The sequence below is a fragment of the Rattus norvegicus genome, chromosome 6, assembly GCF_036323735.1.
Source record: "Rattus norvegicus strain BN/NHsdMcwi chromosome 6, GRCr8, whole genome shotgun sequence".
NCBI lineage: Eukaryota > Metazoa > Chordata > Mammalia > Rodentia > Muridae > Rattus > Rattus norvegicus.
This window is the reverse complement of record NC_086024.1, coordinates 127,926,458-127,951,996: the sequence shown is the minus strand read 5'-3', so window position 1 is coordinate 127,951,996 and position 25,539 is coordinate 127,926,458. Positions and strand designations below refer to the sequence as shown.

At 43.0% G+C, this 25,539-nt stretch overlaps 1 protein-coding gene and 1 pseudogene across 26 annotated transcripts in view; one reads left to right on the top strand and one right to left on the bottom strand.

Moving 5' to 3' along the window:
• The window catches only part of Unc79 (unc-79 homolog, NALCN channel complex subunit), a 250,710-nt gene that overhangs the window by 140,384 nt on the left and 84,787 nt on the right, over positions 1-25,539 (bottom strand). For all 26 annotated transcript variants that reach the window (XM_063261997.1, XM_063261998.1, XM_063261995.1 and 23 more), the window contains 4 exons: positions 10,123-10,187; positions 5,857-5,945; positions 5,409-5,449; positions 2,830-2,858 (listed from right to left, as the gene is read on the bottom strand). In XM_063261997.1, the coding sequence (XP_063118067.1) occupies positions 2,830-2,858; positions 5,409-5,449; positions 5,857-5,945; positions 10,123-10,187 (224 nt within the window). The remainder of the gene's footprint in view (positions 1-2,829; positions 2,859-5,408; positions 5,450-5,856; positions 5,946-10,122; positions 10,188-25,539) is intronic.
• Positions 15,152-16,640, top strand: Eno1l1 (enolase 1 like 1; annotated as a pseudogene).

Genomic DNA, 25,539 nt, shown 5'->3' with positions numbered 1-25,539 from the left:
GGTGCCTCAGTTGAGAAAATGTCTCCATGAGATCTGGATGTAGGACATGTTCTTAATTAGTAATCAGTGGGGAAGGGCCCAGCCCATTGTGGATGAAGCCATCCTTGGGATGGTGGTCCTGGGTTCTATAAGAAAGCAGGCTGAGCAAGCCAGGAAGAAAAAGCCAGTAAGCAGCATCCCTCCACGGCCTCTGCACCAGCTCTTGTCTCCAGATTCCTGCCCCCTTTGAGTTTCTGTTCTGGCTTCCTTCCATGATGTAGATGAGTAAGCCAAATTAACCCTTTCCCCCTCCAATTTGCTTTTGGTCATGAAGTTTCATTCTAGCAATAGTAATCCTAACTAACAGAAGTTTGTACCAGGACTGTGGAGTATTTTTATGACAGGCCTGCCCATTCTGTTTTAGGGAGGATTGTAAAAGGACTTGGGAACTTTGTGGAAGAAGAGCCATTGAGTGTTCAGTGCTTAGTGAGTTACTCTGTAGGAGCTTGAGATGTTGAAAGCAATGACGAAGATGAAGTCTTGGCTTGTAAAGTTTCAGAGGGAAGTTTCAAGACTATCAGAGCCACTCACTGTCTCGAATTAAAGGTATGTGGTTCTGGCTAGCTGGAGTTGAAGAATTAGCAAGATCAACAAGATAGCAGAACTGCTAAAGTGAAACCCTTGCTTTACTGGGATACTTGATACTGGTTGGCTGGAGAAGTTAGTGATGATTAAGACTAGCATTATTGAAATGAAATCTTCTGGGAGGTGTTTCCTGAGAGTCAGCCTACAGAAACTGTAGTCAAACTTTGTGGGGTAATGGTCACCCAGGTAGTATTGGTTTTGAAGGCATGAAGAGGTCATGGAGTACAGCTGAGGCTTAGCACTGTGAAAAGCCAAGAGAGGCCATTGGTAAAGGTGCAGCCTTGGTGGCAATTGAAGGCTCAGGGCTGAAGGGGTCATGCAAAGAGGTTAGGGCTTGACACCAAGAAGACAGCCTAGGAGAGGCTATTGGTGAAAGTGCGTCAGTTGCAACAGAAGGCCCCAGCATTTTGGAGATTCAAGAACCATGGGATGACCACCAAGAATAGCAATAGCCATGGAATGGAGCAGGCCAGAGCCTAGAAGACAAGCTGTATGCTACAGAAGGCAAAGCTGGAGAAGTGACCCAAGCTCTTTGGAGGAATCCAAACAATTATGAATGGATCCCAGACACTGGACATTGCTTTGTTCTGTGATGTTAATGTTAATTTGTGGTCTTGGGGATGAACAAGAAAGGAAAGGTTATGGCTTAATAATAATGTTTGTGTCTCAAGTTAAGAAGGGGTCAATTTTCCTGCCTAATTTATGTCAACTTGGCACACCTAGAGTCATTTGAAAGGAAGGGACCTCAATTGAGAAAATACCTCCCTAACATCAGGTTGTAGCAATTAGCGGTTGATACAGGTAGTGCCATCCCTGTGCTGGTGGTCCTGGGTTCTTTAAGAAACCAGACTGTGCGACTCATAAGGAGCAAACCAGTAAGAAGCAGCCTTCCATGGTGTATGCATCAGCTCCTGCCCTGTTTGAGTTCCTGACCTGGATACATTCAATGATAAACACGAGCTGTAAGTGTAAACCAAACAAACCCTTTCCTTCCCAACTTGGCTTTGGTCACGGTGCTTCATCACAGCAATAGTAGCCCTAATTCTTCACTGCTTTAATCTGTTACACAGATTCCCTGACCTTCCAGCTGCTTTACCCAGTGGCATGAGGCAGAACTGATGTTTTGTGACTTCTGAGCTTCTGTCACGAGAGGCCTTGCAACCCTCTTTCTGGTTCTTTCAGAACACTGCTGTCTGTGCACAAGCCCAGTCTAACCTCCAGAGGGTGAGACTTCTCATGGGAAGAGAGAAGCCCAGACACCTCTGTCATCCCAACCATTTACCCAAGCCAGCTACGGTCCAATGTATGATATGTGATGATCAGACAATATGCTATCAGCCACTCATCTCCATTCCACACCAGTGACTCCCCCGCCACATACCAACAACAACCCAAGAGCCTAGAGAAGCCCAGAGGAGTTCATTAGCCAAATTGCCAATCCACAAAGTTGCGATCAAATAATTTCTGCTGGTAACCAGTACATTTCAGGGTGGTTTGTTATAGAACAATAAATAACCAAGACAGCCTTCGAAGGCATAGACTCACAATCGGTCTCCCAAGAAGTCTGAATGAATTGCACAAGGTACAAACAGACAGAAGAGAATAGAGTGGGCCAGAATCCAGGGTCCTCAACCAACAGGGCAAAGTTTTTATCATAAGACCATACTGTTACCTTAGTTTCTCAACTACTAAAAAATAGAGGGGGTGGGTGGGATATAGAATGGAATGGCCCAAAGGAACCATGTCAAATGGCAAAAGACAGTTTTAGATAAACACACATCCAACTTCTACCTCAGTGAATATTTTCTGCATATACTTGATATGGGCATATTTTTGACATATATTAAGCTCTATACATTAAGGATTTTTAGTACATTGGAGATGTCATTTCCTAAAATTAAGTCCCGGGGATTGTCACACACACCCGTTCATGATTAGCCTCTTCCCCAGATCTATGCACATGCTTCCAATTCAGAGTACTGGGCAAAGACACGGAGCTTATGACGGTGAGCGAAAGCAGCCATGGACTGGGAGACCATGTGGATGTCACACTCTCACACGAGTTTGGCACTCCCTCACGTCCTTCACAAATACACTGATGTGTGCACAGTGGGAAACCATGGCAGAAATGAGGCAGACATCGACGGATGAGCTTACACGCAAACACAGGGAGTCATGCCCGTCACACAGATGGTTTGCACTTACCTTTTTCTGACATATAGCAGATATTTCAGCTGTAAGGGGAAGGCACACAAAATATCAACAAAGCAAGAGAGCCCGTTTTAAGTAAGGGCAACCACGAAGGTAATAATAATAATAATAAATACAGTCTAACTAATGTAAACCAATGGACTTCATCAGAAAAGCTTTGGATTTGCCTTATAAATTACCACCTACATTTACTGGCCTCTATTTTCCCCTCAAAGGCATAAGACATTCCTCGATGTTCTAATCATTTTAAGGTTTTAGGGTGTGCTGTAACTATGTCTCAGACTCTCGCATCTAATATAACCTCAGATATGCTAAGGAGGTCAGTCAGGTTAAAGCATATCATTCCATCTGGTTGTTTGGTGGATGGTGACACTCAGAAGGCTTCCTCGGGATCAGAGAAGCGGTTGGTGACAAAGCCTCCAGATCAGCTAAGGACTCTGGGCTCCTGCTCACTGCTCTTTCTGTGACAGTGATGCAGAGGGATGGGCAGTGCTTGGAGTACCAGCCTGAGATGGTCTGAAATGTCAAGACTAGGGGAGACACTTATCTTCATCTACTCTGACTTGAGCCATCCGTCTTCACTAGTGTGAGGCAGCCTATGGTTACTTATGAAAAATGTCTTGTCAGGCATGAGTAGATCCATTGGAGCAAGGCAGTCACACTACTGTCTACTAATGAGATTGACCTTAATGAATGCATAAGAATTCTTTCCGGTTTGCATTTTGTGTTTCCATGGAGACTGATATCTTGAGAGCAGTAGAAAATAATTTTTCTGAGAATCTATCACCATTTTCCCTTAAAATAGTAAGCCTCCCCCCTAACCCGAAATGGACTGATACTTTATTTATAGAATAGTCTGTGTTACACTAACTCAAAAGATTAGAGGAAGGTGTTTTCCAGGCCCTGCCTGTAAGTTAGAAATGGATACCAAAACTCAGTAAAATGTATAACTCAGTGTTTAAAACTCACTCTGTACAACCCTTTGATTACCTACTGGATGCATTAAATAATCCCATGTTAAAGTCACATCTCAGGTAAATAGCCTAAAGCTGATATCAATTCTTCCACAGATGGACTAAAAATGGCGGCCAGAATTCAGAAACCTGTCTGATATTTCACAAGTACTAGTATCTGCGGAACTGAACACTGATTTGTGCTCCTTTAGAGCCAGATCCTCAGGAGACAAGAGGCTGCTTGAACTGGGACATTAAGTCCTAGCTGGGCAATGTAGCAGAATCCTATATTGTTAAGAAAACGAACAAATTAAAGTAAGACAAGAGAAAAACAAGCTGGCCGGGTATGCCCTCGTTGTAGGCAAGCCTGTGCTCTCAGCACTCGGGAGGAAGAGACAGCAAGACTCAGGCTTCAGTGCCAGCCTGAGCTACATCAGTGAGACCTTGTCTCAAAAAAAAAAAAAAAAAAAAAAAAGAGTAACAGGTATTTCTGAATGTGACTTCCAGTATCAGAGCAGCTGAGGCTCCTTATTTATTGTGCCTGGTTTGAAGCGTAGAAATGTGCCTCTGTCCCTACAAGCCCAAATCTTCCTACACATAAAGTAGGAGGCTGATAGCATTGCTCCGCGTTAGAGATTCTCCTCACATTGATTTCTTTCTTAAAGTTGGTATAACGTAATGTTAAAAGGGGGGATTTCAAAGAAGCCGTATGATTTAAGTTAAAAGAAGAGCTCACGGCTCTTGCTTGCATCAGACTTCCTTCGGGTGGCCTCTCCTGCTAGTCCCTTTACTACCTGCGTCTGTAGTCACAGTCCTTGCTGTGTCCTTGAGCGGGGTCAGTACCGCCAGCTTCCCAACCCTTGTCTGTCCTCAGCTTTCCTGAGCGCCTTTGCTTTCCGATGAAGCCCTGATTGGCTGGTTGCAATACTCTCTTCTCCGTGTGTAGTCTGATTGGCTGGCTGCAATACCCTCTTCTCCGTGTGCAGTCTGATTGGCTGACTGCAATACCCTCTTCTCCGTGTGTAGTCTGATTGGCTGACTGCAATACCCTCTTCTCCGTGTGTAGTCTGATAGGCTGGCTGTAATAGTAGCCTATCGACTTCTAACACACAGCTTCCAGACTCTAACAGGCTTCGTGGAGCACCACAAACCTAATCTTTTCATTAAAAGGCATTAGATTCACTTCCTCCCTATCTTACTGATTGGGAGACTGGCTCTTGGAGCAATTAAAAGATGTCCCCTCACCGCCCCCCCCCAAAAAAAAAAACAGAGCCAGTAACAACAGTAGCAGGAAAAAGGACCGACCTGCCACAGCAACCTCGGCAACCTGTTCTACACACAGAAACTCCTCCAGACACAACTCAGCCCAACTGTAGTCACACACAGTGCTAATTGTGACATCTAACCTTAATTTTTGGTAGAATTGAAAGCGCCCTCCCTCATTGTTAAGTGTTTAGGCATATTATAAACAAGACATTGATGGAATGCCTCGGGTCACTGAATATTCCTAAAAACCTGAGGCTTGGTTGCTGTCTTTATAAAACAGGACAAAAGGAGATAAAACAACCATGTCATTAGTCACGATTACTCATTTTCCATCCTTTCCGGAGAAAGCCTTACCTTGTGGCAGGAGAACATCAATCAACCACTCGCTGTGGTCCCTAGGATGAAAAAAAAAAAAAACGAAATTGGTTTCTGAGCCTCTCTGGAATGTTCCTCTGCGCATGTCTGCCCGTGAGTTAGGCACTACTGATCAAAGCTTCTCATAGGCAGAGTAATTAAGAGCACCGTCATAAACTTTTAAGGCATCTCCGCAGCCTTCTACCTGGAGCTACTTCAAAATCAGAGCTGCACCACTGCATGGAATTGCCCTCTTGTGTCCTCTGAGACAGACGTGGCAACTTTTCAAAGCTGAAGTCACCCAGATAACGGCTCTGCTGTGTTAAATGTGTTAAATGTTTTTAGAGGGTTAACCTCTAAAAACCATAGCGAAAGCTATGGCAGGAAAGCCGGTAACCAACTCTCGTGCAAATGGCTTTCCTGGCTGTCTGATTGTTCTCGTACCTACCCTGAAATCCTCTCGCTGCATTCTTCGCAGAGATACAGTGGAGGTGGCTTATCGCCCAAAGCTACTGACAAGGACGGGTCTATACACATCTGCAACAAATGACAGACAAGACAGTCACCTCTCCTGCAGACCACATCCCCCGCCTGTGAGACATAGAGGTTGACAATGACAGAGTTAGAAGCCAGGCAGAATAAACTGTTTTAGAAGAACCCACCCCTATGTAAACCTGCTCTGCCCAGGAGCCCACACGGGGCATGTAAATGTGGCTGCCAGGGTTCCTCTCTTTGCAATTTGCAATTCAAGTAACAAACGCTGTCAAGAAATAAATCCTCCCTCCTGCCCACAGTGCTGAAAGATCCTCCTGTTATCAGGCTGCTCCGAAGCGGGTGACAAACAGAGCGATCTCTCTTTAAGAAAAGGAAACTCCATCATTAAGATTTCAAAATCATTAACTGACATCAAAATGCTGGCAGTGGAGGCTGTCACATGAAATCTAGCATGGTGGGGTGCCTTTCCTCACTCCTGAAGCTTAGCTCTGACTCAGGCTCCATTCCACTTTTCTCCCCACGCCCAGCCAGCAGGTCGTTTACCCCCTTGTCTTCTTTTTATTGCCGAGCAGCTCACTAGCCAGAGCAAGAGATGAGAAACGTTCACAGTATAGTTAGTAGAGTGTCTGGATGTTTAGATGGTTTAAATCAGTCACCAATCAGGTGACTAACTGCTTAAACTTTGCATCTGTTAAAATCTCTAGTCTTTCCAAAGTCTACCCTGCAGTCTGTGCTTGCGTTCAAGAATAATATACTACGCCTATGGTTTAGCTGCACCTGCAGGTAATGTGCCTGGTTCTCAAACCCTTCTGGAATGTCTCCATCTTTAGCTGTTTCCCCTGATTTGAAGGAGGAAAGTGACTGGCATTTATAATCCCAACTGTAACCCAAAGCTAAAATCCTGAGACGTTTTAGTGACCAAAATTGCTAGATGTAAATAAAGCCAACAAAGTCAATAAATTGCATATTAGCTCACGCTAACAATCTACTGTGAAATATTCCCTACATCGATTTAATAGAACACAGTAACCAACTACTGTGTCCAACCAAATAGACATTGGCGGTTTTTCAACAAATGATCGGAGAGTATTTTAGGTTTTGTAAGTCTTTGTCACAGCTACTCAACTCTTGAAGGTATCGCATAAAAGCAGCCAATCGATCTGTAAGCAAACGAGCAAAGCTGCATTCCAATAAAACTTTATTCACAGTAACAGACAGTGGCCACATTAGCAGCAGCCACCATAGCAGTGGTACAAAGTTTGCTGACCCCGTTTTTACATAATAGGCTTCAGGCAACTTCACAAAGTGAACTTTAAATGACACCAGGAGTAACTCACAGTGGAATGTGACAGAAGACTTTAAGTTCTGACACATTTTCACCCACATTTTCACGTCTCTATGGCGACGACGGTTGGCTATTACTTAAAAAGTGCCATTCCCATGGGCCAATCATTAAAGCCTCAGAATACCATGCTTGTGACAGAGTGAGCTCTGCCGAAGATTCATCTGCTCCCCCTGAGCGTCTCCATGCACCCCATCCTGAGCACTGTTAGTTCACGCTCATTCCCAATAAGCCACAGAAATGTCTAGCAGACGAACTGGTTTCCATGAGAGCAACAGTCATTAGAGACTGGCTGCCTGGCTTCTGAAACAGAGGCAGGAGTTTGAGGCCAGCCTGGTCTACATGGTGAGTTCTCAGTCAGGCACAGCCATATGATGAGTCCCTGTCTTAAGAAAAACAAAACAACAACAAAAAGAATTTATAATCTATGCCCAGTGTGCAAGCTCGGGAGAACAGATAAAGAAAAACATTTCAAATAACTCATATCCATAATAGGTCATTTCCCCATTAGTGAAATGATCCAATTCAAGACAGATTAGATTATATTAAGGGCAGATTTATTGGAAAGCCGCTCTTGAGCAAGTTCACTGGCCCCAAGGATTGAGGCCAGGGGAGTCGCCATGAGGAGATGGGGGTGGGTGGGGATGGGGGCTCTCACAGAGAGAGAAGAGGAGAAGAGGGAGAGAGAGAGGAAGAAAGAGGAAGATAGAGACAGAAACAGAGACAGAGAGCACACTGAGAATGTGTTTGGATTATATAGGGAGGAGCCTCTCGGGGAAGGGCAGCCGGGAGAACCTGGAGGCCAGATCTGCTTTGATAGGTAAAATAGCCACCCCAGTCCCTTGTCCCAAAGTCTAAAACCGAACAATCCCCATTCTGCACTGTTGTTTTTTTGGTAGGTATTACTGGCTTTCACTTCACACGGGAGCCTGTCTCTAACGTTATTCGAGTCACACTATGTTGAGCCCCTCTGCTCTCCTTCCCAGTGAGCAGAATGATGGCTGCCTAGGGTGCTGGAGACCCTGCATCCCTGTATCCTGGTGGGGGTGGGCCTTTAGGAGCAGCCTGGCTATGAAGAAGCCCTGCTGAGCCAGCCCCACACAGGAAGCATGGCCCAGAATTTTAGTTTTCTAGAAAGTGAAAAGCTAGAAATCAAAAAAAAAAAAAAAAAAAAAAAAAAAAAAAAAAAAAAAAAGTCAGGGAGAACGCACTTAATGACAACATCTCCCAAGCATATCATGGTGGTGTCTGCAAATATTTGAACGTACTAAATGCAACTGTTTACGTTCAAGTAGTCAGTTTTAAATTTAAACAATTTCTATGTGAATTTCATCTCGATAAAGGAAAAAAGAAAAATACCAGAGCAGGCTGGTTGCGCCCAGCCTCCAGGACTAGCTTTTGGCATAAAAGTAAGGTCAAACCAGATGTGTGCGCTGGGCAGTCTGCCTGGAAGAGGAGAAAATCTAATTTCTCCTTTCTGTGATTAGATGGCCAGAAAGCATTCCTAACCAGGAAGCCAGAGGCTACCTGAGAATTCAGTCTGGCATAAAAGCAAGGGAAAAATAACCGAAGAAACCTGTAACAGGCAAAAAAGAAGGAAAGAAAACCCAAAAACGAAAGCAAGAGGGAGCCTCAGACGCCTCATCGCTATGAAAAGCCACTGACTGCACGAACCACGTGGGATCCACGTGGGATCCACCAAGTGCTTACCGCAATGCCCTCACGCCAAAGAAAAAGACCTTGAACCCCACAGCTCCTGAAGTTCGGAACGCGGTTATGTAAGAAAACGTGCAGTGGGAATCCTGTGCTTCTGTCCCTGCCTCACTCGCATCTACTCTTCCAGTTTTCTGCCATTCAAGGCAAGGACCCAAGATGAGCATAGGAGGAAAGCGTCCGCTAGATGAGGCATGTGGACCGCCATGTTACCGTCACCGCTCCTCGCATGCATACTGTTAGTCCTTTACAGCCACCAAATCCCATTCTCTCTCTTCTTTGCTCCTGTAGAATGGCGGCGCTAGCTTTCTAGTCTGTAGGCACTAACACAGTGAGCTAGACAAGGAAACGGAACCCCAGTAACTATACTTTCTCAAAAGAGCCTGTAAATTCTCCTAAACTCAGCCGGCACCCACTCTGGACAGGGCAACATTAACCCATGCAAACCCTATCCCTGGTCAAGCCACCCTCGTGTCCTGCATCCCACAACTCTTATTACCAGCAATTTTGTCTGTTAAAACCTGTGGTTGTGCCTATGAGTATCTAACCTCCAAGACTCAACGAGGTTTCATTGAGATTGAACAACATGAGGGAAAGGCCGAGGCTGAAAGTTAGACGACCTTGCTCTGTCTTCTAGTTTTATGCAAACTACCCACTGGACCCTCCAGTTTCTTGGTTCCGTGAAATGGTTTCCTTACCTCTAGAGTGATCTGCTGTGTGCACGCCAACCAAACACCGCTCAGTCAACTACCCCACATGCGGGATTTGAGCTAAGACTTAACAAATTTGTCTTACAAGTTTGAAGTTGCACAGTCCTGTCACAGACCCTCAGAAGTGATCAGCAGAGAGGGGAGGGTTTCTGAATGCATTGGCTCAGATAGAAGCCAGTTAAAGACCGGTCTGTCAGTTAAAGATGTGTTTGTCAGGATTCTTTGGATAATTAGCTCAATGCCATACAGATAGATCTTGGCTGTGAATTCACAGCCCAAACCCACAGAGACTGCTGTTACTCTTGCCCAGATACTATTCGGTCACCGTTGAGGGCAAAAGTGCTTGAGATGGACCACAGAGCTCTGCTTCACAGACATGCACACAACTTCACTGAGCAGGCGACTAACCGCACCAGTGAGAACGCAGGCACAGACCGAGCTTGGGGAGCAGTACCTTCACAGCCGGCTTGTTGATTGCATTGTGACATTCAATGTGCTGGCAGTGGATGGGATTCCAAGCTGAAAAGCAAAAGAGAGCCAGTGAAGATTCCTTGCTAAGGTTGCTTATGCTCCTGTAAAAAAAACACAGCGGATATCGCACAACGTTTCTTTCTCCTAAATAAAAGTGTCACCAGATAGCATCCTAACAGAATCAATCACCTATGGAAAACAGATTTAAAATCAGTCCAAGATAGGGTGACTCTGTCCACTTTCTCTGGGAAGGAAAGCAAGTGGGATGCAATCTCAGAATGTGACAACGCTGACAAGTTCTCAAGGTGCCCCAGAGATATTTTCACTGGATTCCCCAGCAGTTCTGCAAGGAGGTGTGGCAGGTTATGTCACAGCTCATACCACATATTAAATTACATTTTAGAAGGTTAAGTTGCCCACAATGGTCACAGACTGTTGCAAGCTGAAGCTAGAAGCTGCAGTGCTAGGTTTCTGACCTGGGCTCATCTCACTGCGGGGCACTGTGCAAAATGTCCCATGCTTTTAGCACCGGAAGCTTACTAGGCAGCAATCTGGTGGGTCAGAAGGGATTCTCCACCGTTTCAGTTCCCACCCTACCTTCCTCAACTGGAGGCTAAGAAGATAAGTTTCTTGCCTGAAGCACTGAGCCTCAGCTAGTTTGCTGATACCTGTACACAAGTCCCTAACTCACTATATAAAGAGCAGGGGGAACAAAACAAGCAAGGGACCTGAGACAGAGCAGAAAACAAGATAACCAGTAATGGCCCTTTATACAGTCTAATGCAGTTAACAGCACACTGTCATTTAAATGATGTAAAATGTTTGTATCAGCTAATCTGCTGATACCTGTTTACAAGTCCCTAACTCAGTATATATAAAGAGCAGGGGAAAATAAACAACAAAACAAGTTATCTGAGATGGATCAGGAAACAATATAACCAGTAATGGCCCTTTATGCAGTCTAATGCAGTTAAGAGCACACTTGTCATTTAAACGATGTAAAACATTTGAATGCTTCAAAGTAGAGCCCTCTCTGAACTGCCATATTCTAACCTTATGGAACAACAGGTCAATTAATTCTAAAGGGAGACAGGAAATACTGGCAGGAAATAGTATTCTAATCACAGATTCACATCTGCTTTGAAAGGGAAAAAATGAATAAATAAATGAAATCACTTGAGTTTAAGGATTACATAATAATCATATTCATTTCCAATGGGGAGCAAAGGCAAGGAGACTGAGAATGGCAGTAAGTTTCCTTCTGCAATCGGGGAAACTTCACATCTACCTTTAAACTGTACACTGCTGCGAGTATGGGGGACAAATGCCCCATTTCTCCAGCTGAAACTCGTGAGAGACATAACTCGTCCATTACAGCATTCTCCCTGCTGAGTTTTGTGATGAATCCTCCTTTCTGCTGAACTCCAGTCACCCCAAGTCAAACCAGGTTGGCACGCACAGTGACATCTGCTGACCTCTCTGACCCCATCTATTAGCAGATAGGTCATGTTTAAAACATATTGGCTGCTGTGGCACTGGTACAAATGGATTAGCATATGCAGTAGCCATGACACCAGATCAGGGCTCTAATGACCTCTGCTCTGTGGATGAGGGAAGTGTATGAGAGGACCAATCCCTTTGGGTTTTTTTTTTTCATCCATTTTTACCAGTGAGTCAAGGACAGGTCCTTGGATGATCCCCTGAAGTAACTTTCCGACATCGATGGGAATTATTAACCCATAGTTCATAGAAGCTCAAGAAGTTGTAGTCAAGATTCGGCAAAGGAAAAAATACATCAAAACTTATTAAAATCAAATTGATGAGGAAAACCAGAAATCAGCCATTAAGAACAAAAGATACATCATCAATAGAGGAATAAAGACAAGAACAATCACTGATGTTTTCTTAAAATCAATGCAAGATGGGACATAGAAAAGTTAAGTTCAAACAGGTCTAGAAGCTTCCTGCGTCCTGGCTAACCATCATAGTGCTGGGAGGGGCTATGCAGTCTGACGGGTGAAGCTCTCAGGGAAGGGCTATGCAGACTGACGGGTCAAGCTCTCAGCAGCAGTCAGACTCAGCCCTGGGCCCTGTGTACAGTACTACCGATCCAGGCAACGTGCAAATAGTGCCAAGTCTGTTATGAGTGTAGTCAACCACTTCCTGGTTGCATTTAAGGTCACTCCACGGGAGGAAATTCACATCTGCTACTGTAAACACAATCAAAAGCCTGCAGCTGAGAGAGTGGTGTAGGGTCATAAGTGGGAAAGTTATGGTTGTTGTTTTGTTTGTTGTTGTTGACATTGGTGTTTTTTTTATGATTTATTTTTATTTTATGTGCCTTGCTGTTCTGCTTGCTTGTACATGTGTGTGATGGTGTCAGGTCTCCTGGAACTGAAGTTACAGACAGTTGTAAGCTGCCATGTGGGTGCTGGGAATTAAACCTGGGTCCCCTGGAAGAACAGCCAGTGCTCTTAACCCGTGAACCATCTCTCCAGCCCCTGTTGTCTTGTTAAATGCACATGACGTGCCTATCAAAGTGCCTTCAAAATAACTGTTTTTGTCCAAGGTTAGGCCTGCCATCAACGTTGACTGGAGACGCTTTTATTTGCAACAGACAGAAGTAAAGAGAATCATAACTGATGTATGAAAAAAAGTGATGAGAAAAGGTGATTGCTGAATGCACTGGTATAACTGCGACATATATAGCACACACACACATATGCACACACACATATGCACATACACATACCACATACACCCACATACCACATATGCACACATACACATGCACATACCACAAATGCACACACATCACATACATGAATACACACACACGTACATGCACACACATACCACGTATACACGCACACACATGCACATGCCACAGACACAGGCATAACACACATGCACACACACATAGCACTCTTCTCTTACACACATACACACACACACCCCACACACATGCACACATCTGCACACATGCACGCTAGGCTCAAGGAACATCTTTGAAGCAGGGGCAGAGAGAATGTAAGAGTGGAGGAAATGGGGAAGGGGTGGGGAACACTGGCTTCTGGGTACGACAGGGATTGAACTCACAACGGCAGTGATCATCTGCAGGGGAAAGATTTGCACACACGACTCAGCCTATTTACAGCTTGTCACAGAGCGGGCAAAAGACGGCTAAGGCTGAGGGTTTATACCCACTTAACAGTTCTCAGGAGAGGGAGAACATTTCCCTGAGTGGTGTAGCCACTGGTCAGGTTCCTGTGCTCCTGTAAGCAACACCACCCCGCTACCCCACCTCCAACCCTGCAGCCCTCCCCTTGCACCTGTAAGAAACCCTCCTGAGGTCATCAGAGAAAAGACTGAGGCAGAAAAGGAGCTAGCTGGGAACAGAAAGAATCCGAGGCAGGTGGAGGAGAAAGAAGAGACAGTCGTGGGGTGAAGGAGATGGAAAAACATCAGAACATGTATGAAAACAACAAGTGAAAGCCGCTGCTGTATATAATTAAAATATACACTAGAAGACACCAGAACCACATCTTCTGTGGGCTGAAAGAAAACAACTCAGCTTAGAATTCTACATCCAATAAAAATCTCCCTTACCAATATATGCTAAACAAAGGCTGTCTGGGATAAAGGTGAAAAGGAGCAAGGGACCAAGTGAAAACATTCTTCCATCAGCGTGTGAATTATCACCTGAGGGTAGACAGCTTCGTTAAAGGTGCACAAGCCTTGGAGAAAACTTTTTTTTTTTTTTTTTTTTTGGAGCTGAGGACTGAACCCAGGGCCCTGCGCTTGCTAGGCAAGCGCTCTACCACTGAGCTAAATCCCCAACCCCGAAAACTTTTTTTTTAAAGCAAAAAACTATTAATCCAGCATAGAAACAAAATGAAATGTTTAAAGAGTTAACTCCAAAAGTTGAGATAGTAGTAAAGAACAAATGTAAGTATAACATCATGTAAGTAATAAAGTAAAGCCACAGAAGTCATAAAGGGCCATGAGGAACCCACCCCTCTCAGCAGTCACACTGTGAGGGGCCGAGACAATAGGCACATTGCATGTAAATGTTCTAAAAGGTAGGGCTTGTGAGATGAGATTCTTCCAGAAAGCATGCCTCTATTACGTGTATGTGAGAAACACTCAAATTACGAAGAAATGGATAAACCGAAAACTGTGCCATGTAAACAACTCATACACAGAATCTAGAGTCTCCACAGAGATGTCAGGAAAGCTGACCCAGGACAAAAATATGAGCAGAAGAAAACGGTTCTCCATAAAGATGCAAAGAACCAACAGAGCAAGGCACAGCACAACCCTAAGTGCAGGTAGATTTACTAAATAGACAGAACCAAGGAAAGGAATTCACAATTATAGCTGTGAGTTTCAACAATCTTCTCTCATTCACTAATTTGAAAAAAATGAATAAACAGAAAGGCAATAAAACTGTGCAAATGAAACAAGACTCTCACACAATAATGATTCTCCGTGCACTCCCTGAATACACACTATTTTAAACTACATCTGTAACATTTAGTAAGATGGATAAGAGTCAAAACTTGTCTTAAGTTCTTTGATGACACTGAGATTCCATTGAAGATCCACAACACAGAGGTATCTAGAAAATCACTAAGTATTCATATTTTAAAATACTTCTAAGCAATACATGAGTTAAAGTTCTCCTTTAGCTCAAGATGTAACTCATGTAACTAACGCAAGAATTGTTAGAAAGTATCCAATGCCAGGATGTAACAAATTTGTGACAGACACAACAATTTCATGAGATCCCAATGGAAACAACATTAAAAGGGAAATTTACAGCTTCAAATTCTTATGGTAAAAATACAAAAGGTCTAGGAACATTTATGCTGTATGCTGTTTCTTTAAGAAGATTGGGGAAAAAATACAAAATCAAGTACGGTATTAAAGAGAGGAAGAAAATCATGCAGACACAAGCAGAAGTTAATCAAACTGAAATCGTAGAAACAGAACAGAAAAGGGATAAAGCGGCTCCGGTACCGAGTCGCGCTCACGTCTGTCCTTAAGACTCCCTTCGGTGGCTCCAGGACCCTCTTTCCTTCCTCCGCAGCGATCCTACTGCCAGAACTTCACCATGTCCATTCTCAAGATCCATGCTAGAGAGATCTTTGACTCCCGCGGGCATCCCACCGTTGAGGTGGATCTCTACACCGCAAAAGGTCTCTTCCGTGCTGCGGTGCCCAGCGGTGCGTCCACTGGCATCTACGAGGCCCTAGAACTCCGAGACAATGATAAGACCCGCTTCATGGGGAAGGGTGTCTCAAAGGCTGTTGAGCACATCAATAAAACTATTGCACCTGCTCTGGTTAGCAAGAAACTGAATGTTGTGGAGCAGGAGAAGATTGACCAGCTGATGATCGAGATGGACGGCACCGAGAATAAATCTAAGTTTGGTGCAAATGCCATCCTGGGAGTGTCCCTGGCTGTCTGCAAGGCTGGTGCCGTGGAGAAGGGGGTGCCCCTTTACCGTCACATTGCCGACTTGGCCGGCAACCCTGAAGTCATCCTGCCGGTCCCAGCTTTCAATGTGATCAACGGCGGTTCTCATGCTGGCAACAAGCTGGCCATGCAAGAGTTCATGATCCTGCCTGTGTGAGTTCTACAGGGCTGGCAAGTATGACCTGGACTTCAAGTCTCCAGATGATGCCAGCCGGTACATCACACCCGACCAGCTGGCTGACCTGTACAAGTCCTTCATCAAGGACTACCCAGTGGTGTCCATTGAAGATCCCTTTGACCAGGACGACTGGGATGCTTGGCAGAAGTTCACAGCTACTGCAGGCATCCAGGTGGTGGGGGATGACCTCACAGTGACCAACCCTAAGCGGATCGCCAAGGCTGCAGGCGAGAAGTCCTGCAACTGCCTCCTGCTCAAAGTGAACCAGATTGGCTCTGTGACCGAGTCTCTGCAGGCGTGTAAGCTGGCCCAGTCCAATGGCTGGGGTGTCATGGTGTCCCATCGATCTGGGGAGACTGAGGACACTTTCATTGCCGACCTGGTGGTGGGGCTCTGCACTGGGCAGATCAAGACTGGTGCCCCCTGCCGATCTGAGCGCCTGGCCAAGTACAATCAGATCCTTAGAATCCAGGAGGAGCTGGGCAGCAAAGCCAAGTTTGCCGGCAGGTCCTTCAGGAACCCCCTGGCCAAGTAAGGCATGGACCGGAGATCCCTGGAGCTACCAGATCCTCTGTCTCTGATGTCATCCAGGCGGCTCAAGGCTGGCCCAGTGCTTGCCCCTCCCATGTCACTGCTTCCTTAGACGTCCACCCCGACCACCTGGAGTCCTGCTGGAGCCCCCAGCTTTGTAATCATGTGATCGGTCTGAATCATTGTTTCTGTCACCTGACTTTCCAGCTAGTGTCTGGAGCCCTCTGAACTCCACCGTAATCTCTAGGGTGCCCACACCATCAAGACTCCCCCCAGTGGTTTACATGCAAAAATAAAAGCTGCAGAAGCCCCCCCCCAAAAAAAAGGGGATAAAGCCAAAAGCCAGTTCCCTGGGACAAATCAATGGATTTGATAAGCTTTCTAACCAGTCTGGGGAAGAGAAAAAAAAAATCACGATACAATATATAAATTACCAACACCGGAAATGAAAGTAGGGAATACTACAGACACGCAGACACCAACGGATCTGTTAACTGGATGAAATGTTTGTATTCTTCAAAAGACACGATTTTAAAATATGTCTCAATGAAAACTATGGAGTACAAGTAGCCCGACAACTGTTACAGATATTGAATTCGTAACATAAAATCTCCCTGTAAAACAAAAACAAAAACCCAAGTCCAGATGGCTTCAGTCAGAATTTAGGATTTCGTGTAAGAATAATCCCGATATAGACTCAGAAAGGGGAAGTGCTGAGACTCTTCTCAACTCATTTCATGAAGCTGGTGTTACTCTGTCAACAAGGCCACTTGAAACATGACAATTAAAAACCTATAAATGCCCCTCATAAATACAGCTTCAAGAAGATTTAACAAAAAAAATTGGCAATAAAACACAGCATAACAATATGGAGCTTATCCCAGAAATTCACAGTTGGTTCAAAAATTCAAATCAAATCAGTGCAGTTTGCTATATCAGGAGCATAAAAAAGAGGAAGTCATATGGTCAGCTCAGCAGAAAGAAGAAACATTTATCCCCACTGACCTTCATTCATTAGCAATCTAGGCGAAGAACAGACCAGAATTGCCTTAATCTGACGTTTAAGAAAAGCATCTGTGGAAAAATCATTGCTAATATCATGTTGAATGGTAAATGAAACCTTAGTATATTTCCCAGAGCTGGGGAGGGGAAGCATGTCTGTCAAACTGGTGTAAGGTCCAAGGTAGTGCTGAAGAAAGGACAGAAAAAGACAGATGCAAAAAAAAAAAAAAAATGAAGGACACAGAGAGAGACTGAAACAAAGATGGGTAGGCGTAGATTAAAAAGGAAAAGGAATTTTAAAGTATCCTTATTGGGCCTGAGGAGAGAGTTGAGCAGTTAAAGCGCCTGCCCCTCAAGTGCATAGAGTTCCAATCTACAGAACTCAAGAAAGTAGCAGTGCAGGTTGGGGTGGGCACAGTGGCCAGCCTGTAATTCCTGGCTTGGCAATGGAGATAGGGGAGCCCTAGGGAAAGCTGACTAGTAAGTTGGCCTTATCGGTGAGCTCTGGGTTTGACTTAGAGCCCCTACCTCAGTAAATAAGGGGGAGGAACCACCAAGGAAGACTAAGGAGAACCTGGAACCCCTATGCACTCCCATATATGTGAGCACACATACATACACATGTCAAGTAAGCACGCCATACCCAGAGACACATGAAAAAAGGGGGGAAAGTATCTTTCTTTTCAGAGCACATTATAGTCTCTAGGGTGAAAAAAAGCTTAAGAAATTCACATGTGAGACAGGAAAACTTGACCTTATCAAGGTTTCGGGTATAAAGTGAATTTCTAAATCAAGTCGTTTCTACTCATTAGCAGCAAACGAATAGGAGAATAAGTTTTAGCACTATTTACCATAACAATGCAAGCTATACAATACTACCAGCAATTTTCAACAAAATAATTATTACAGCTATACACAAAAGATGAAAGAACATGAAGCCTTAAAGAAAATTTTAAGTCCCTAAGTAAGTGGGAGATTTTATATGCCTGTAGATTAAAAGGCTCAGTGTTGAATCTTCTCAAATTAGCCTATTTATTCAATAAAATATTCAAGTTCTTATTAAAAAATCTAAGCAGATTATTCTATAGAAATGGCAAGCTCCACGAAGAAGCAGAGAACATTGCATGATTTAAAAATATACTTTATTGTGAGGGAGTGTTGGTATGTGTACATCTCCTGTGTGTTTATATATGCACATACATGAGAGAGAGAGAGAGAGAGAGAGAGAGAGAGAGAGAGAGAGAGAGAGAGAGAGAGAGATCATGTGTGCCTGTGCAAGATGGAGAAAGATCAACATCAACTGTCTTCAATTTTTATACTCCCCACTGTATGCTCTGAGACATGGTCTTTCCCCAATCCTGGAACTCACCAATTCAACAAAACTGGCCAGTTAGCAAGCCTCAGAGATCCCCTGCACCCCAACCCCAACTCCCAACCCCCATCTGCCTCCCTAACATTGAAATCTTAGGCATACACTACCATGCCTGATGTTTTACATGGGTGCAGGTCCTCTATTCTATAGAGCTAAAGTAATAGGATGTAGTTATGGCACCAGGAGAGATGTCGAGCAAAACACACAGTTCTACAAATAGACCTGAAAACCACATGGGCAATCACCTTTCACAGAAGAAAATCAAAATCAATTCAATGTGAAAAAGAAAAATTTTTTCAATGACTTTAGTCGGAATAACTTGGTCCCTTTAGGGGGAAATTCATCCTTCTCTCACTCTACACCAAATGTCCATTCGAAACAGATCATAGGGTAAAACATCAAACTTCTAGGTGCATAGGAGAAAGTTCTGATGGGCCTCTTGATGCAGGCCTGTAATCTTGATGACCTCAGGAGGCAGAAGGAGCAGAAGTTCAAGGCTAACCAAGGCATAGAGTGAGATCAGGTCAGCCTTAGTAAGACCACATCCCTAACTACAGGGTAAATTTGGGTAGATAGGGGCCTGAATAGTGATCTTATCTGACATGCACAAGGCCCTGGATTTGATCCTTAAAGCTATAATAGGGGAAAGAAAAAAGATAATTTCGATATAATCTTAGTAGAGGCAAAGAACCCTAAAAGAAGATACTCCGGGATAGAAGGTTTATGGACAGGAAACCAGGAAAGGGATAACATTTGAAATGTAAATTAAAAAAATCAAATAAAAATATTAACTTGTTGATCCATATGGAAATTCTAAGTTTTCTGTAACCACAATAAGCACCCTGAAACCTTTAATTGGAAAATTCACTCTGACTACCTGTGACAGGGACCATGAGAAACCTTGCTCTAGAGTTAGTAATAAAGATCTTTTTGTATTTTACAGCAGAGAGAGAGAGAGAGAGAGAGAGAAGATACTCATCAATCTTAATATATTAAAATGTAAAAATCAATCCTGTTTAGGCTATGGATATTGGGGCCTTGAAAACCTGGGTCCAATTCTGAGCACCAGAGAAAAAGTTAAAAGAACAAAAGTGAAAGATCAACCCAAAAATGCATTAGAGGAAAGAAAATATATAAGAGGCTGAGAGGAAACATGTCTGAAAATTACTCTATGGATGAGCAGATTCTAAGAAAGCATGTATGACAGAACACACAGCCTCTCCAAGTCAGATGCCAAAAACTCATAGAAATTCAGTCTCAGGAGAGACTAACAGATTGGGACAAAATGGATTTGGGTAAGACATGATTAAAATGTGCACAAACTAAAAACAAATAGGCAAAATTAGAAATCTTCCCTTAAAGAAACTGTTTTGAGACAAGATGGCTATTATGTATCTTTGTATTACTATGTATTTATATGTTACTATGTTTATATGTGTTGTTATAAATCTATGTATTACTAAACATCTGTATTACTGTGTATCTATGTGTTGCTGTGTATCTATGTATTACCAATATTACTACATATCTATGTGTCACTACTTACTACTAAGTATCTATGTATCCATATGCAATGCTATGTATCTATGTACTACCACATACTACTATGTATCTATTTATTGCTGTGTATCTATGTATTGCTAAGTACCTATGTGTTACTATGCATTGCTATGTATCTATGTATTAACACATATTAGTTTGCATCTAAGTATTACTATGCAGAACTTGGTCTCAGTCTTTGAATGTGGGATTACTTTGTTGCACAGCCACTACAGATGAGTAAAGCTGATCCTGAGTTAGCATCTGTAGTAAGTTACAGAGTGAAAGAGGCTGAGAAGCTAAGAATCTAGAGAAGAAATAAATATGTGAATTAGTGGTAATAATTGCTACAGATTACAGAAGATAAAATTTTGACTTAATAATCATTGGTATTTCTGAGGAATATGACAAAATAATTGGAAGAAAAGCAATAATTCACACTTCATGAGAGAAAAAATTTTGAAAAGGTATACATTTCAAATTTGTACATTGAAAGTACTTTGTTAGAAGCCAGTGGATAGCTCAGTGGGTAAAGGTGCTTGCCACCAAGTAGGAGGACCTGAGTTCAGGACCAAGAATCCACACAGTAGGAGAAACTCAATTTCCACAAGCCATCCCCTGATGGCCACATGTGTGGTATGGTACATTCACATGTACACATATACACACATAAAAAAATAATAATATAAAAAATTAAAGAAAGTGCTTCATATTACAATCAAGAAAATCATGATAAAGATATTCGACCTCTGAGGCTGGGGATTTAGCTCAGTGGTAGAGCGCTTACCTAGGAAGCGCAAGGCCCTGGGTTCGGTCCCCAGCTCCGAAAAAAAGAACCAAAAAAAAAAAAAAAAAGATATTCGACCTCGAATGTTCGTGAAAACTTTAAAAATAAATGAAAATCAAGGAGATTTCTCCAAGAGGCAAAATCACAGTGATCTAAAATTCTTCTTCCATGATTCTAAATGCTAGAAAACAATAAACAAATGTTTACACATCTTTCAGAGAAGCAATTTTTTTCATGCAAAGCCATTTTTAAGCTCAAGCTTAAAGAAAGAAACCAAAAACACATTCCATTTCTAAAGGGTTCTCTTTACAGCTCAGTGGCGTATATGTAATGCAACTACACTGTTTTGGCAACTGGCAAAAGAATGGCCAAAGGGTCAAGGTCAACCTCCACTGAAATGTCAAGTTCCAGACACGAAGACAATGAAAATGTTATGAAACATATAAGAGACATAGAAATCATATAATTCAGTAAGTGGGCTTTCAAAAACACTGGACATAGCAAGACGAAAGAATGGATTTGGGGCGGGGCTGGGGATTTAGCTCAGTGGTAGAGCGCTTACCTAGGAAGCGCAAGGCCCTGGGTTCGGTCCCCAGCTCCGAAAAAAAGAACCAAAAAAAAAAAAAAAAAAAAAAGAATGGATTTGGGGCTGGGGATTTAGCTCAGTGGTAGAGCGCTTGCCTAGGAAGCACAAGGCCCTGGGTTCAGTCCCCAGCTCCGAAAAAAAAGAACCAAAAAAAAAGAAAAAAGAAAAAAAAAAGAATGGATTTGATGACCTAAAAGACGAGTCAATTCTAATTAAAGTACAGCTTGCTTTATGTGTGTATGTGCTCACATGTTTCTATAGGTGTACACACACACACACACACGCACACACACACACACACACACACACACACACACACACACAAACACGCACGCGCGCGCCAGAAGTCAACATTAGTGCATTCTTCAATCATTTTTCACCTCATGCTTGGAGACAGGGTTCTTACTAGCTAGAGCTGCTGCCCATTACCCCAGGGAGCTCCTGTGACTCCCTCCCCCACACAGTTATCACATATATCACACCATCCAGCTTACCATGTGAGCACTGGGACTAGTACACGGATGGATCCTCACGCCTGTGCAGCAAGCACTCTATCAACTGAGCCATGCCTCAGTCACCCTCCATGCCCCCTCAAAACAATAAAGTATATAAAACCTCTGGAAGTAACATTAAATACTTTTAGAGTCTCTGGATGAGAAAAGGAAAGACTATCTGAATAGGGTGGCATCCAATTTCTTGAGGTACCAATGGGAGGTGTAAACCACATCCCCTAAAAGCTCAGCAGAGTAAATACAGAGACAACCGCACTCCAAGCATGAAAAGACTATCAAATACCAAATAGCAGGAAAACCTTTGAAAGATGCTAATAGAAAAGGTATTACATTAAATGCTACAATGATTTCTCCTTGGAAGCAGCAAAGTGACACAGATAATGTTAAATGGGAAAACCAGTGTTTACTAATTACTCAAAGATATAGAAATTAAACAATACTCCTACACATACCACAAAGAAAACCTAACGATAACAAATTTTAAATAATCTGAGCGAGTATTAATAAAAATACAACACGGGGGATTTAGAAAGATGTCTCAGTGGCTAAGAGCACAGGTTGCCCTTCCAGAGGACCCGGGGTTCAATTCCTAGCACCTATGTCAAACAGCTCAAAACCATCTGTAACTCTAGTTCTAAGGGATGTGTGCCCTCTTTCGCTTCCATGGACACCAGGCATGAATGTGAACTACAGACATGCATGCAAGCTAAACACACACACACACACACACACACACACACACACACACACACACCAACACCAACACCACCACCACCACCACCACCAACAACAACAACAACAACAACAGCAACAACAACAAAGTTATAACAATCATTAATAAAAATAACAGCATATCAAAACCTGTCGGGTATAGCAACTGTAAAACTCAGAGTTAACTGGTCATTTATAACAGATAATTAAAAATCAGTCTAATGTTAAAATCCACAGTCTAAGCATGCTCTAATAATCTTTTTAAAAGAGAGAGAGAAATGATAAAATTCAGCTCCAGGAAGTATTAAAAGATGAAGTCATAAAAACATAACCTCTACCTGTCTTCTCTGGTTTTGATTTATTTTAGTTTATATGCACATTACGATGAAATTTCAAGATAAAGGCTTTAAGTAATGGGAAATGAAGCATCTAGAAACTGATCAATGTATGCAAATCCCAACGGTTAACACCACGATGACATGCCCCTGCAGTTAGGCACAACCAGCAGTGTCCGCTCTTCCACTTCGGTTTTCACCAGACCTTCTGGTCTGATGGTCTCAGACCAGGGAACCAAGATGGAGGCCAGCAGTGAGTGGACACGAGGCTTGGGAAGGGCTAGCATGGCATGCCTGCATGCAAAGCCCAGGCAGAGACACACAGGAACTTCCCTGACCACTTGGCAATCTGAGTTTGAGCCTCAGAAGCCACCTAAAGGTTACAAATGACTCTATAAAGTTGTTCTCTGACCTCTACACACAAACCATGGCACATGAGCCCATATGTCCCCATCAGGCACATACACATGCGACAATGATACATTTTAAATGAAAAAGAGGTCAGTCGCCAACTCCTACACAAATCACTGAATTGCGTAATATGTGCATAGCAGTTTCTCGTATCTGCTCAAAGTCGAAAGCCACACAAATATTGATAAAAGAGGACATTTGGAGAATGAGAAGAACTAATGTCTTTAATAATAAAGACTAAGCTCAGTATTAATGTGAGGATGAGTTGGACAGGAGAAGTGCGTACTCTTCTATCTTATTTCCATGGATACCTGAATTAGATGAACGCATCAATTCTATTAAAACCATGTCAGGGACTGCTCACAGGCACACGAGGGGGGCTGGGATCCCAAGACAGTCGCCATTATTTTCTGCCGTTTGGTTGCTATTGTTTGTTTGTTTGCTGTTTGTCTTTGTGGTGCCTCCAAGAGCAATGTACACGGGCTAAAACTGATCCCACAGCCCACGGGACACCTCCACCGTTATTAACACCACACAAGATAAAACCTGGCATTGTTTAAAACTGACAAGACATCAACTGCCAGGTAGAAGAGGCCTGTGAAGCACCATGAAAGACGAGTAGAAAGAACAGAACTTTCAAGGTTTATAAATAAAAATGATTACCAGTTTAAAACTGTATACATAGAGAAAAAAAAGTTTAAGATCTCACACTCTGGGCCTGTTGGATGCGCACAGTAAGAACCTCTCTCAAAAAGGTAAGTAAATAAATAAATAAATACGTAAATACATAAATAAGGCAAGACAATAATGTTTTTCAAATAAATGGAAAGAGATAAAAATTATCCCCAGTAGATTAGCATTAAAGGAAACTAAAAAGTATATTCTTTTAAGAACGCAGATGGCTCAGTGGCTAAAGTGCCCACCAGACAAGCATGAGGACCAGAGTTCAAATCCCTGAATCCTTCTGAACGTCAGGTGGGTGTCACAGCCCCCCTGTAACACAGCACTAGGAAGATGGAGTTGTGGGAGCTAGAGAAAGCTGGCTGGCTTTGTATATAAGAATATAAAAGTTTGAAAGCAAACTGCTGGAAAAAGTTATACCACACAAACACTTTCAAATATCTGCACAGCCACATTCGCTTATGACAAAGTCAATTTTAACTCAGGAAGGGTCAAAAATGATAAAAACCATGCATTCAAAAATGGGGAAAGCTTCCGGGTTGGGGATTTATCTCAGTGGTAGAGCGCTTGCCTAGCAACCGCAAGGCCCTGGGTTCAGTCCCCAGCTCCGGGAAAAAAAAAAAAAAAAAGAACCAAAAATGGGGAAAGCTTCAATACACCTGGAAGAGACTGAATTCTAAGTTTTCAATTTGCATATACTTACTAGCGCCGTCTCAAAATGTCAAAAGTAAATAGATCAGAAGAAGAAGAATTAGACAAACACAATCACAGTAAAACAAACAAACAAACAATAAACACTTCAGAGCTTCCCTCTTGGTAATGCTGGAGAAAGTGAACACCACGCAGTGACAGGGTTGGAGAGGTGGCTCAGTGGTTAGGAGCACTGGCTGCTCCTGCAGAGGACCAGGGTTTGATTCCCAGCACCCGCATGGCAGCTCATAACTGTCTGTATCTCCAATACCAGGGAATCCAATGCCCTCTTCTGGCCCTTTTGGGCACTAGGCAGACACGCGAGACACAAATATGCATGCAAGCAAAACACCCATACACATAAAAGAATAATTTAAGTTTATAAAAAAATGCAATGGCAATGTCGAAGGTTTGAACCAGACAAGTAAGTGACAAGCCTGATTTATTTCACGTAGAATACTGTGCACGTTGTTTTAAATACACTGACATATTTATATGCTCAGCCCTAGAGGAAATTATTTTAAAAATAAACAAATAATATAGGACTCTGAAGATGGATCAGTCAATAAAGCGTATGCTATGCA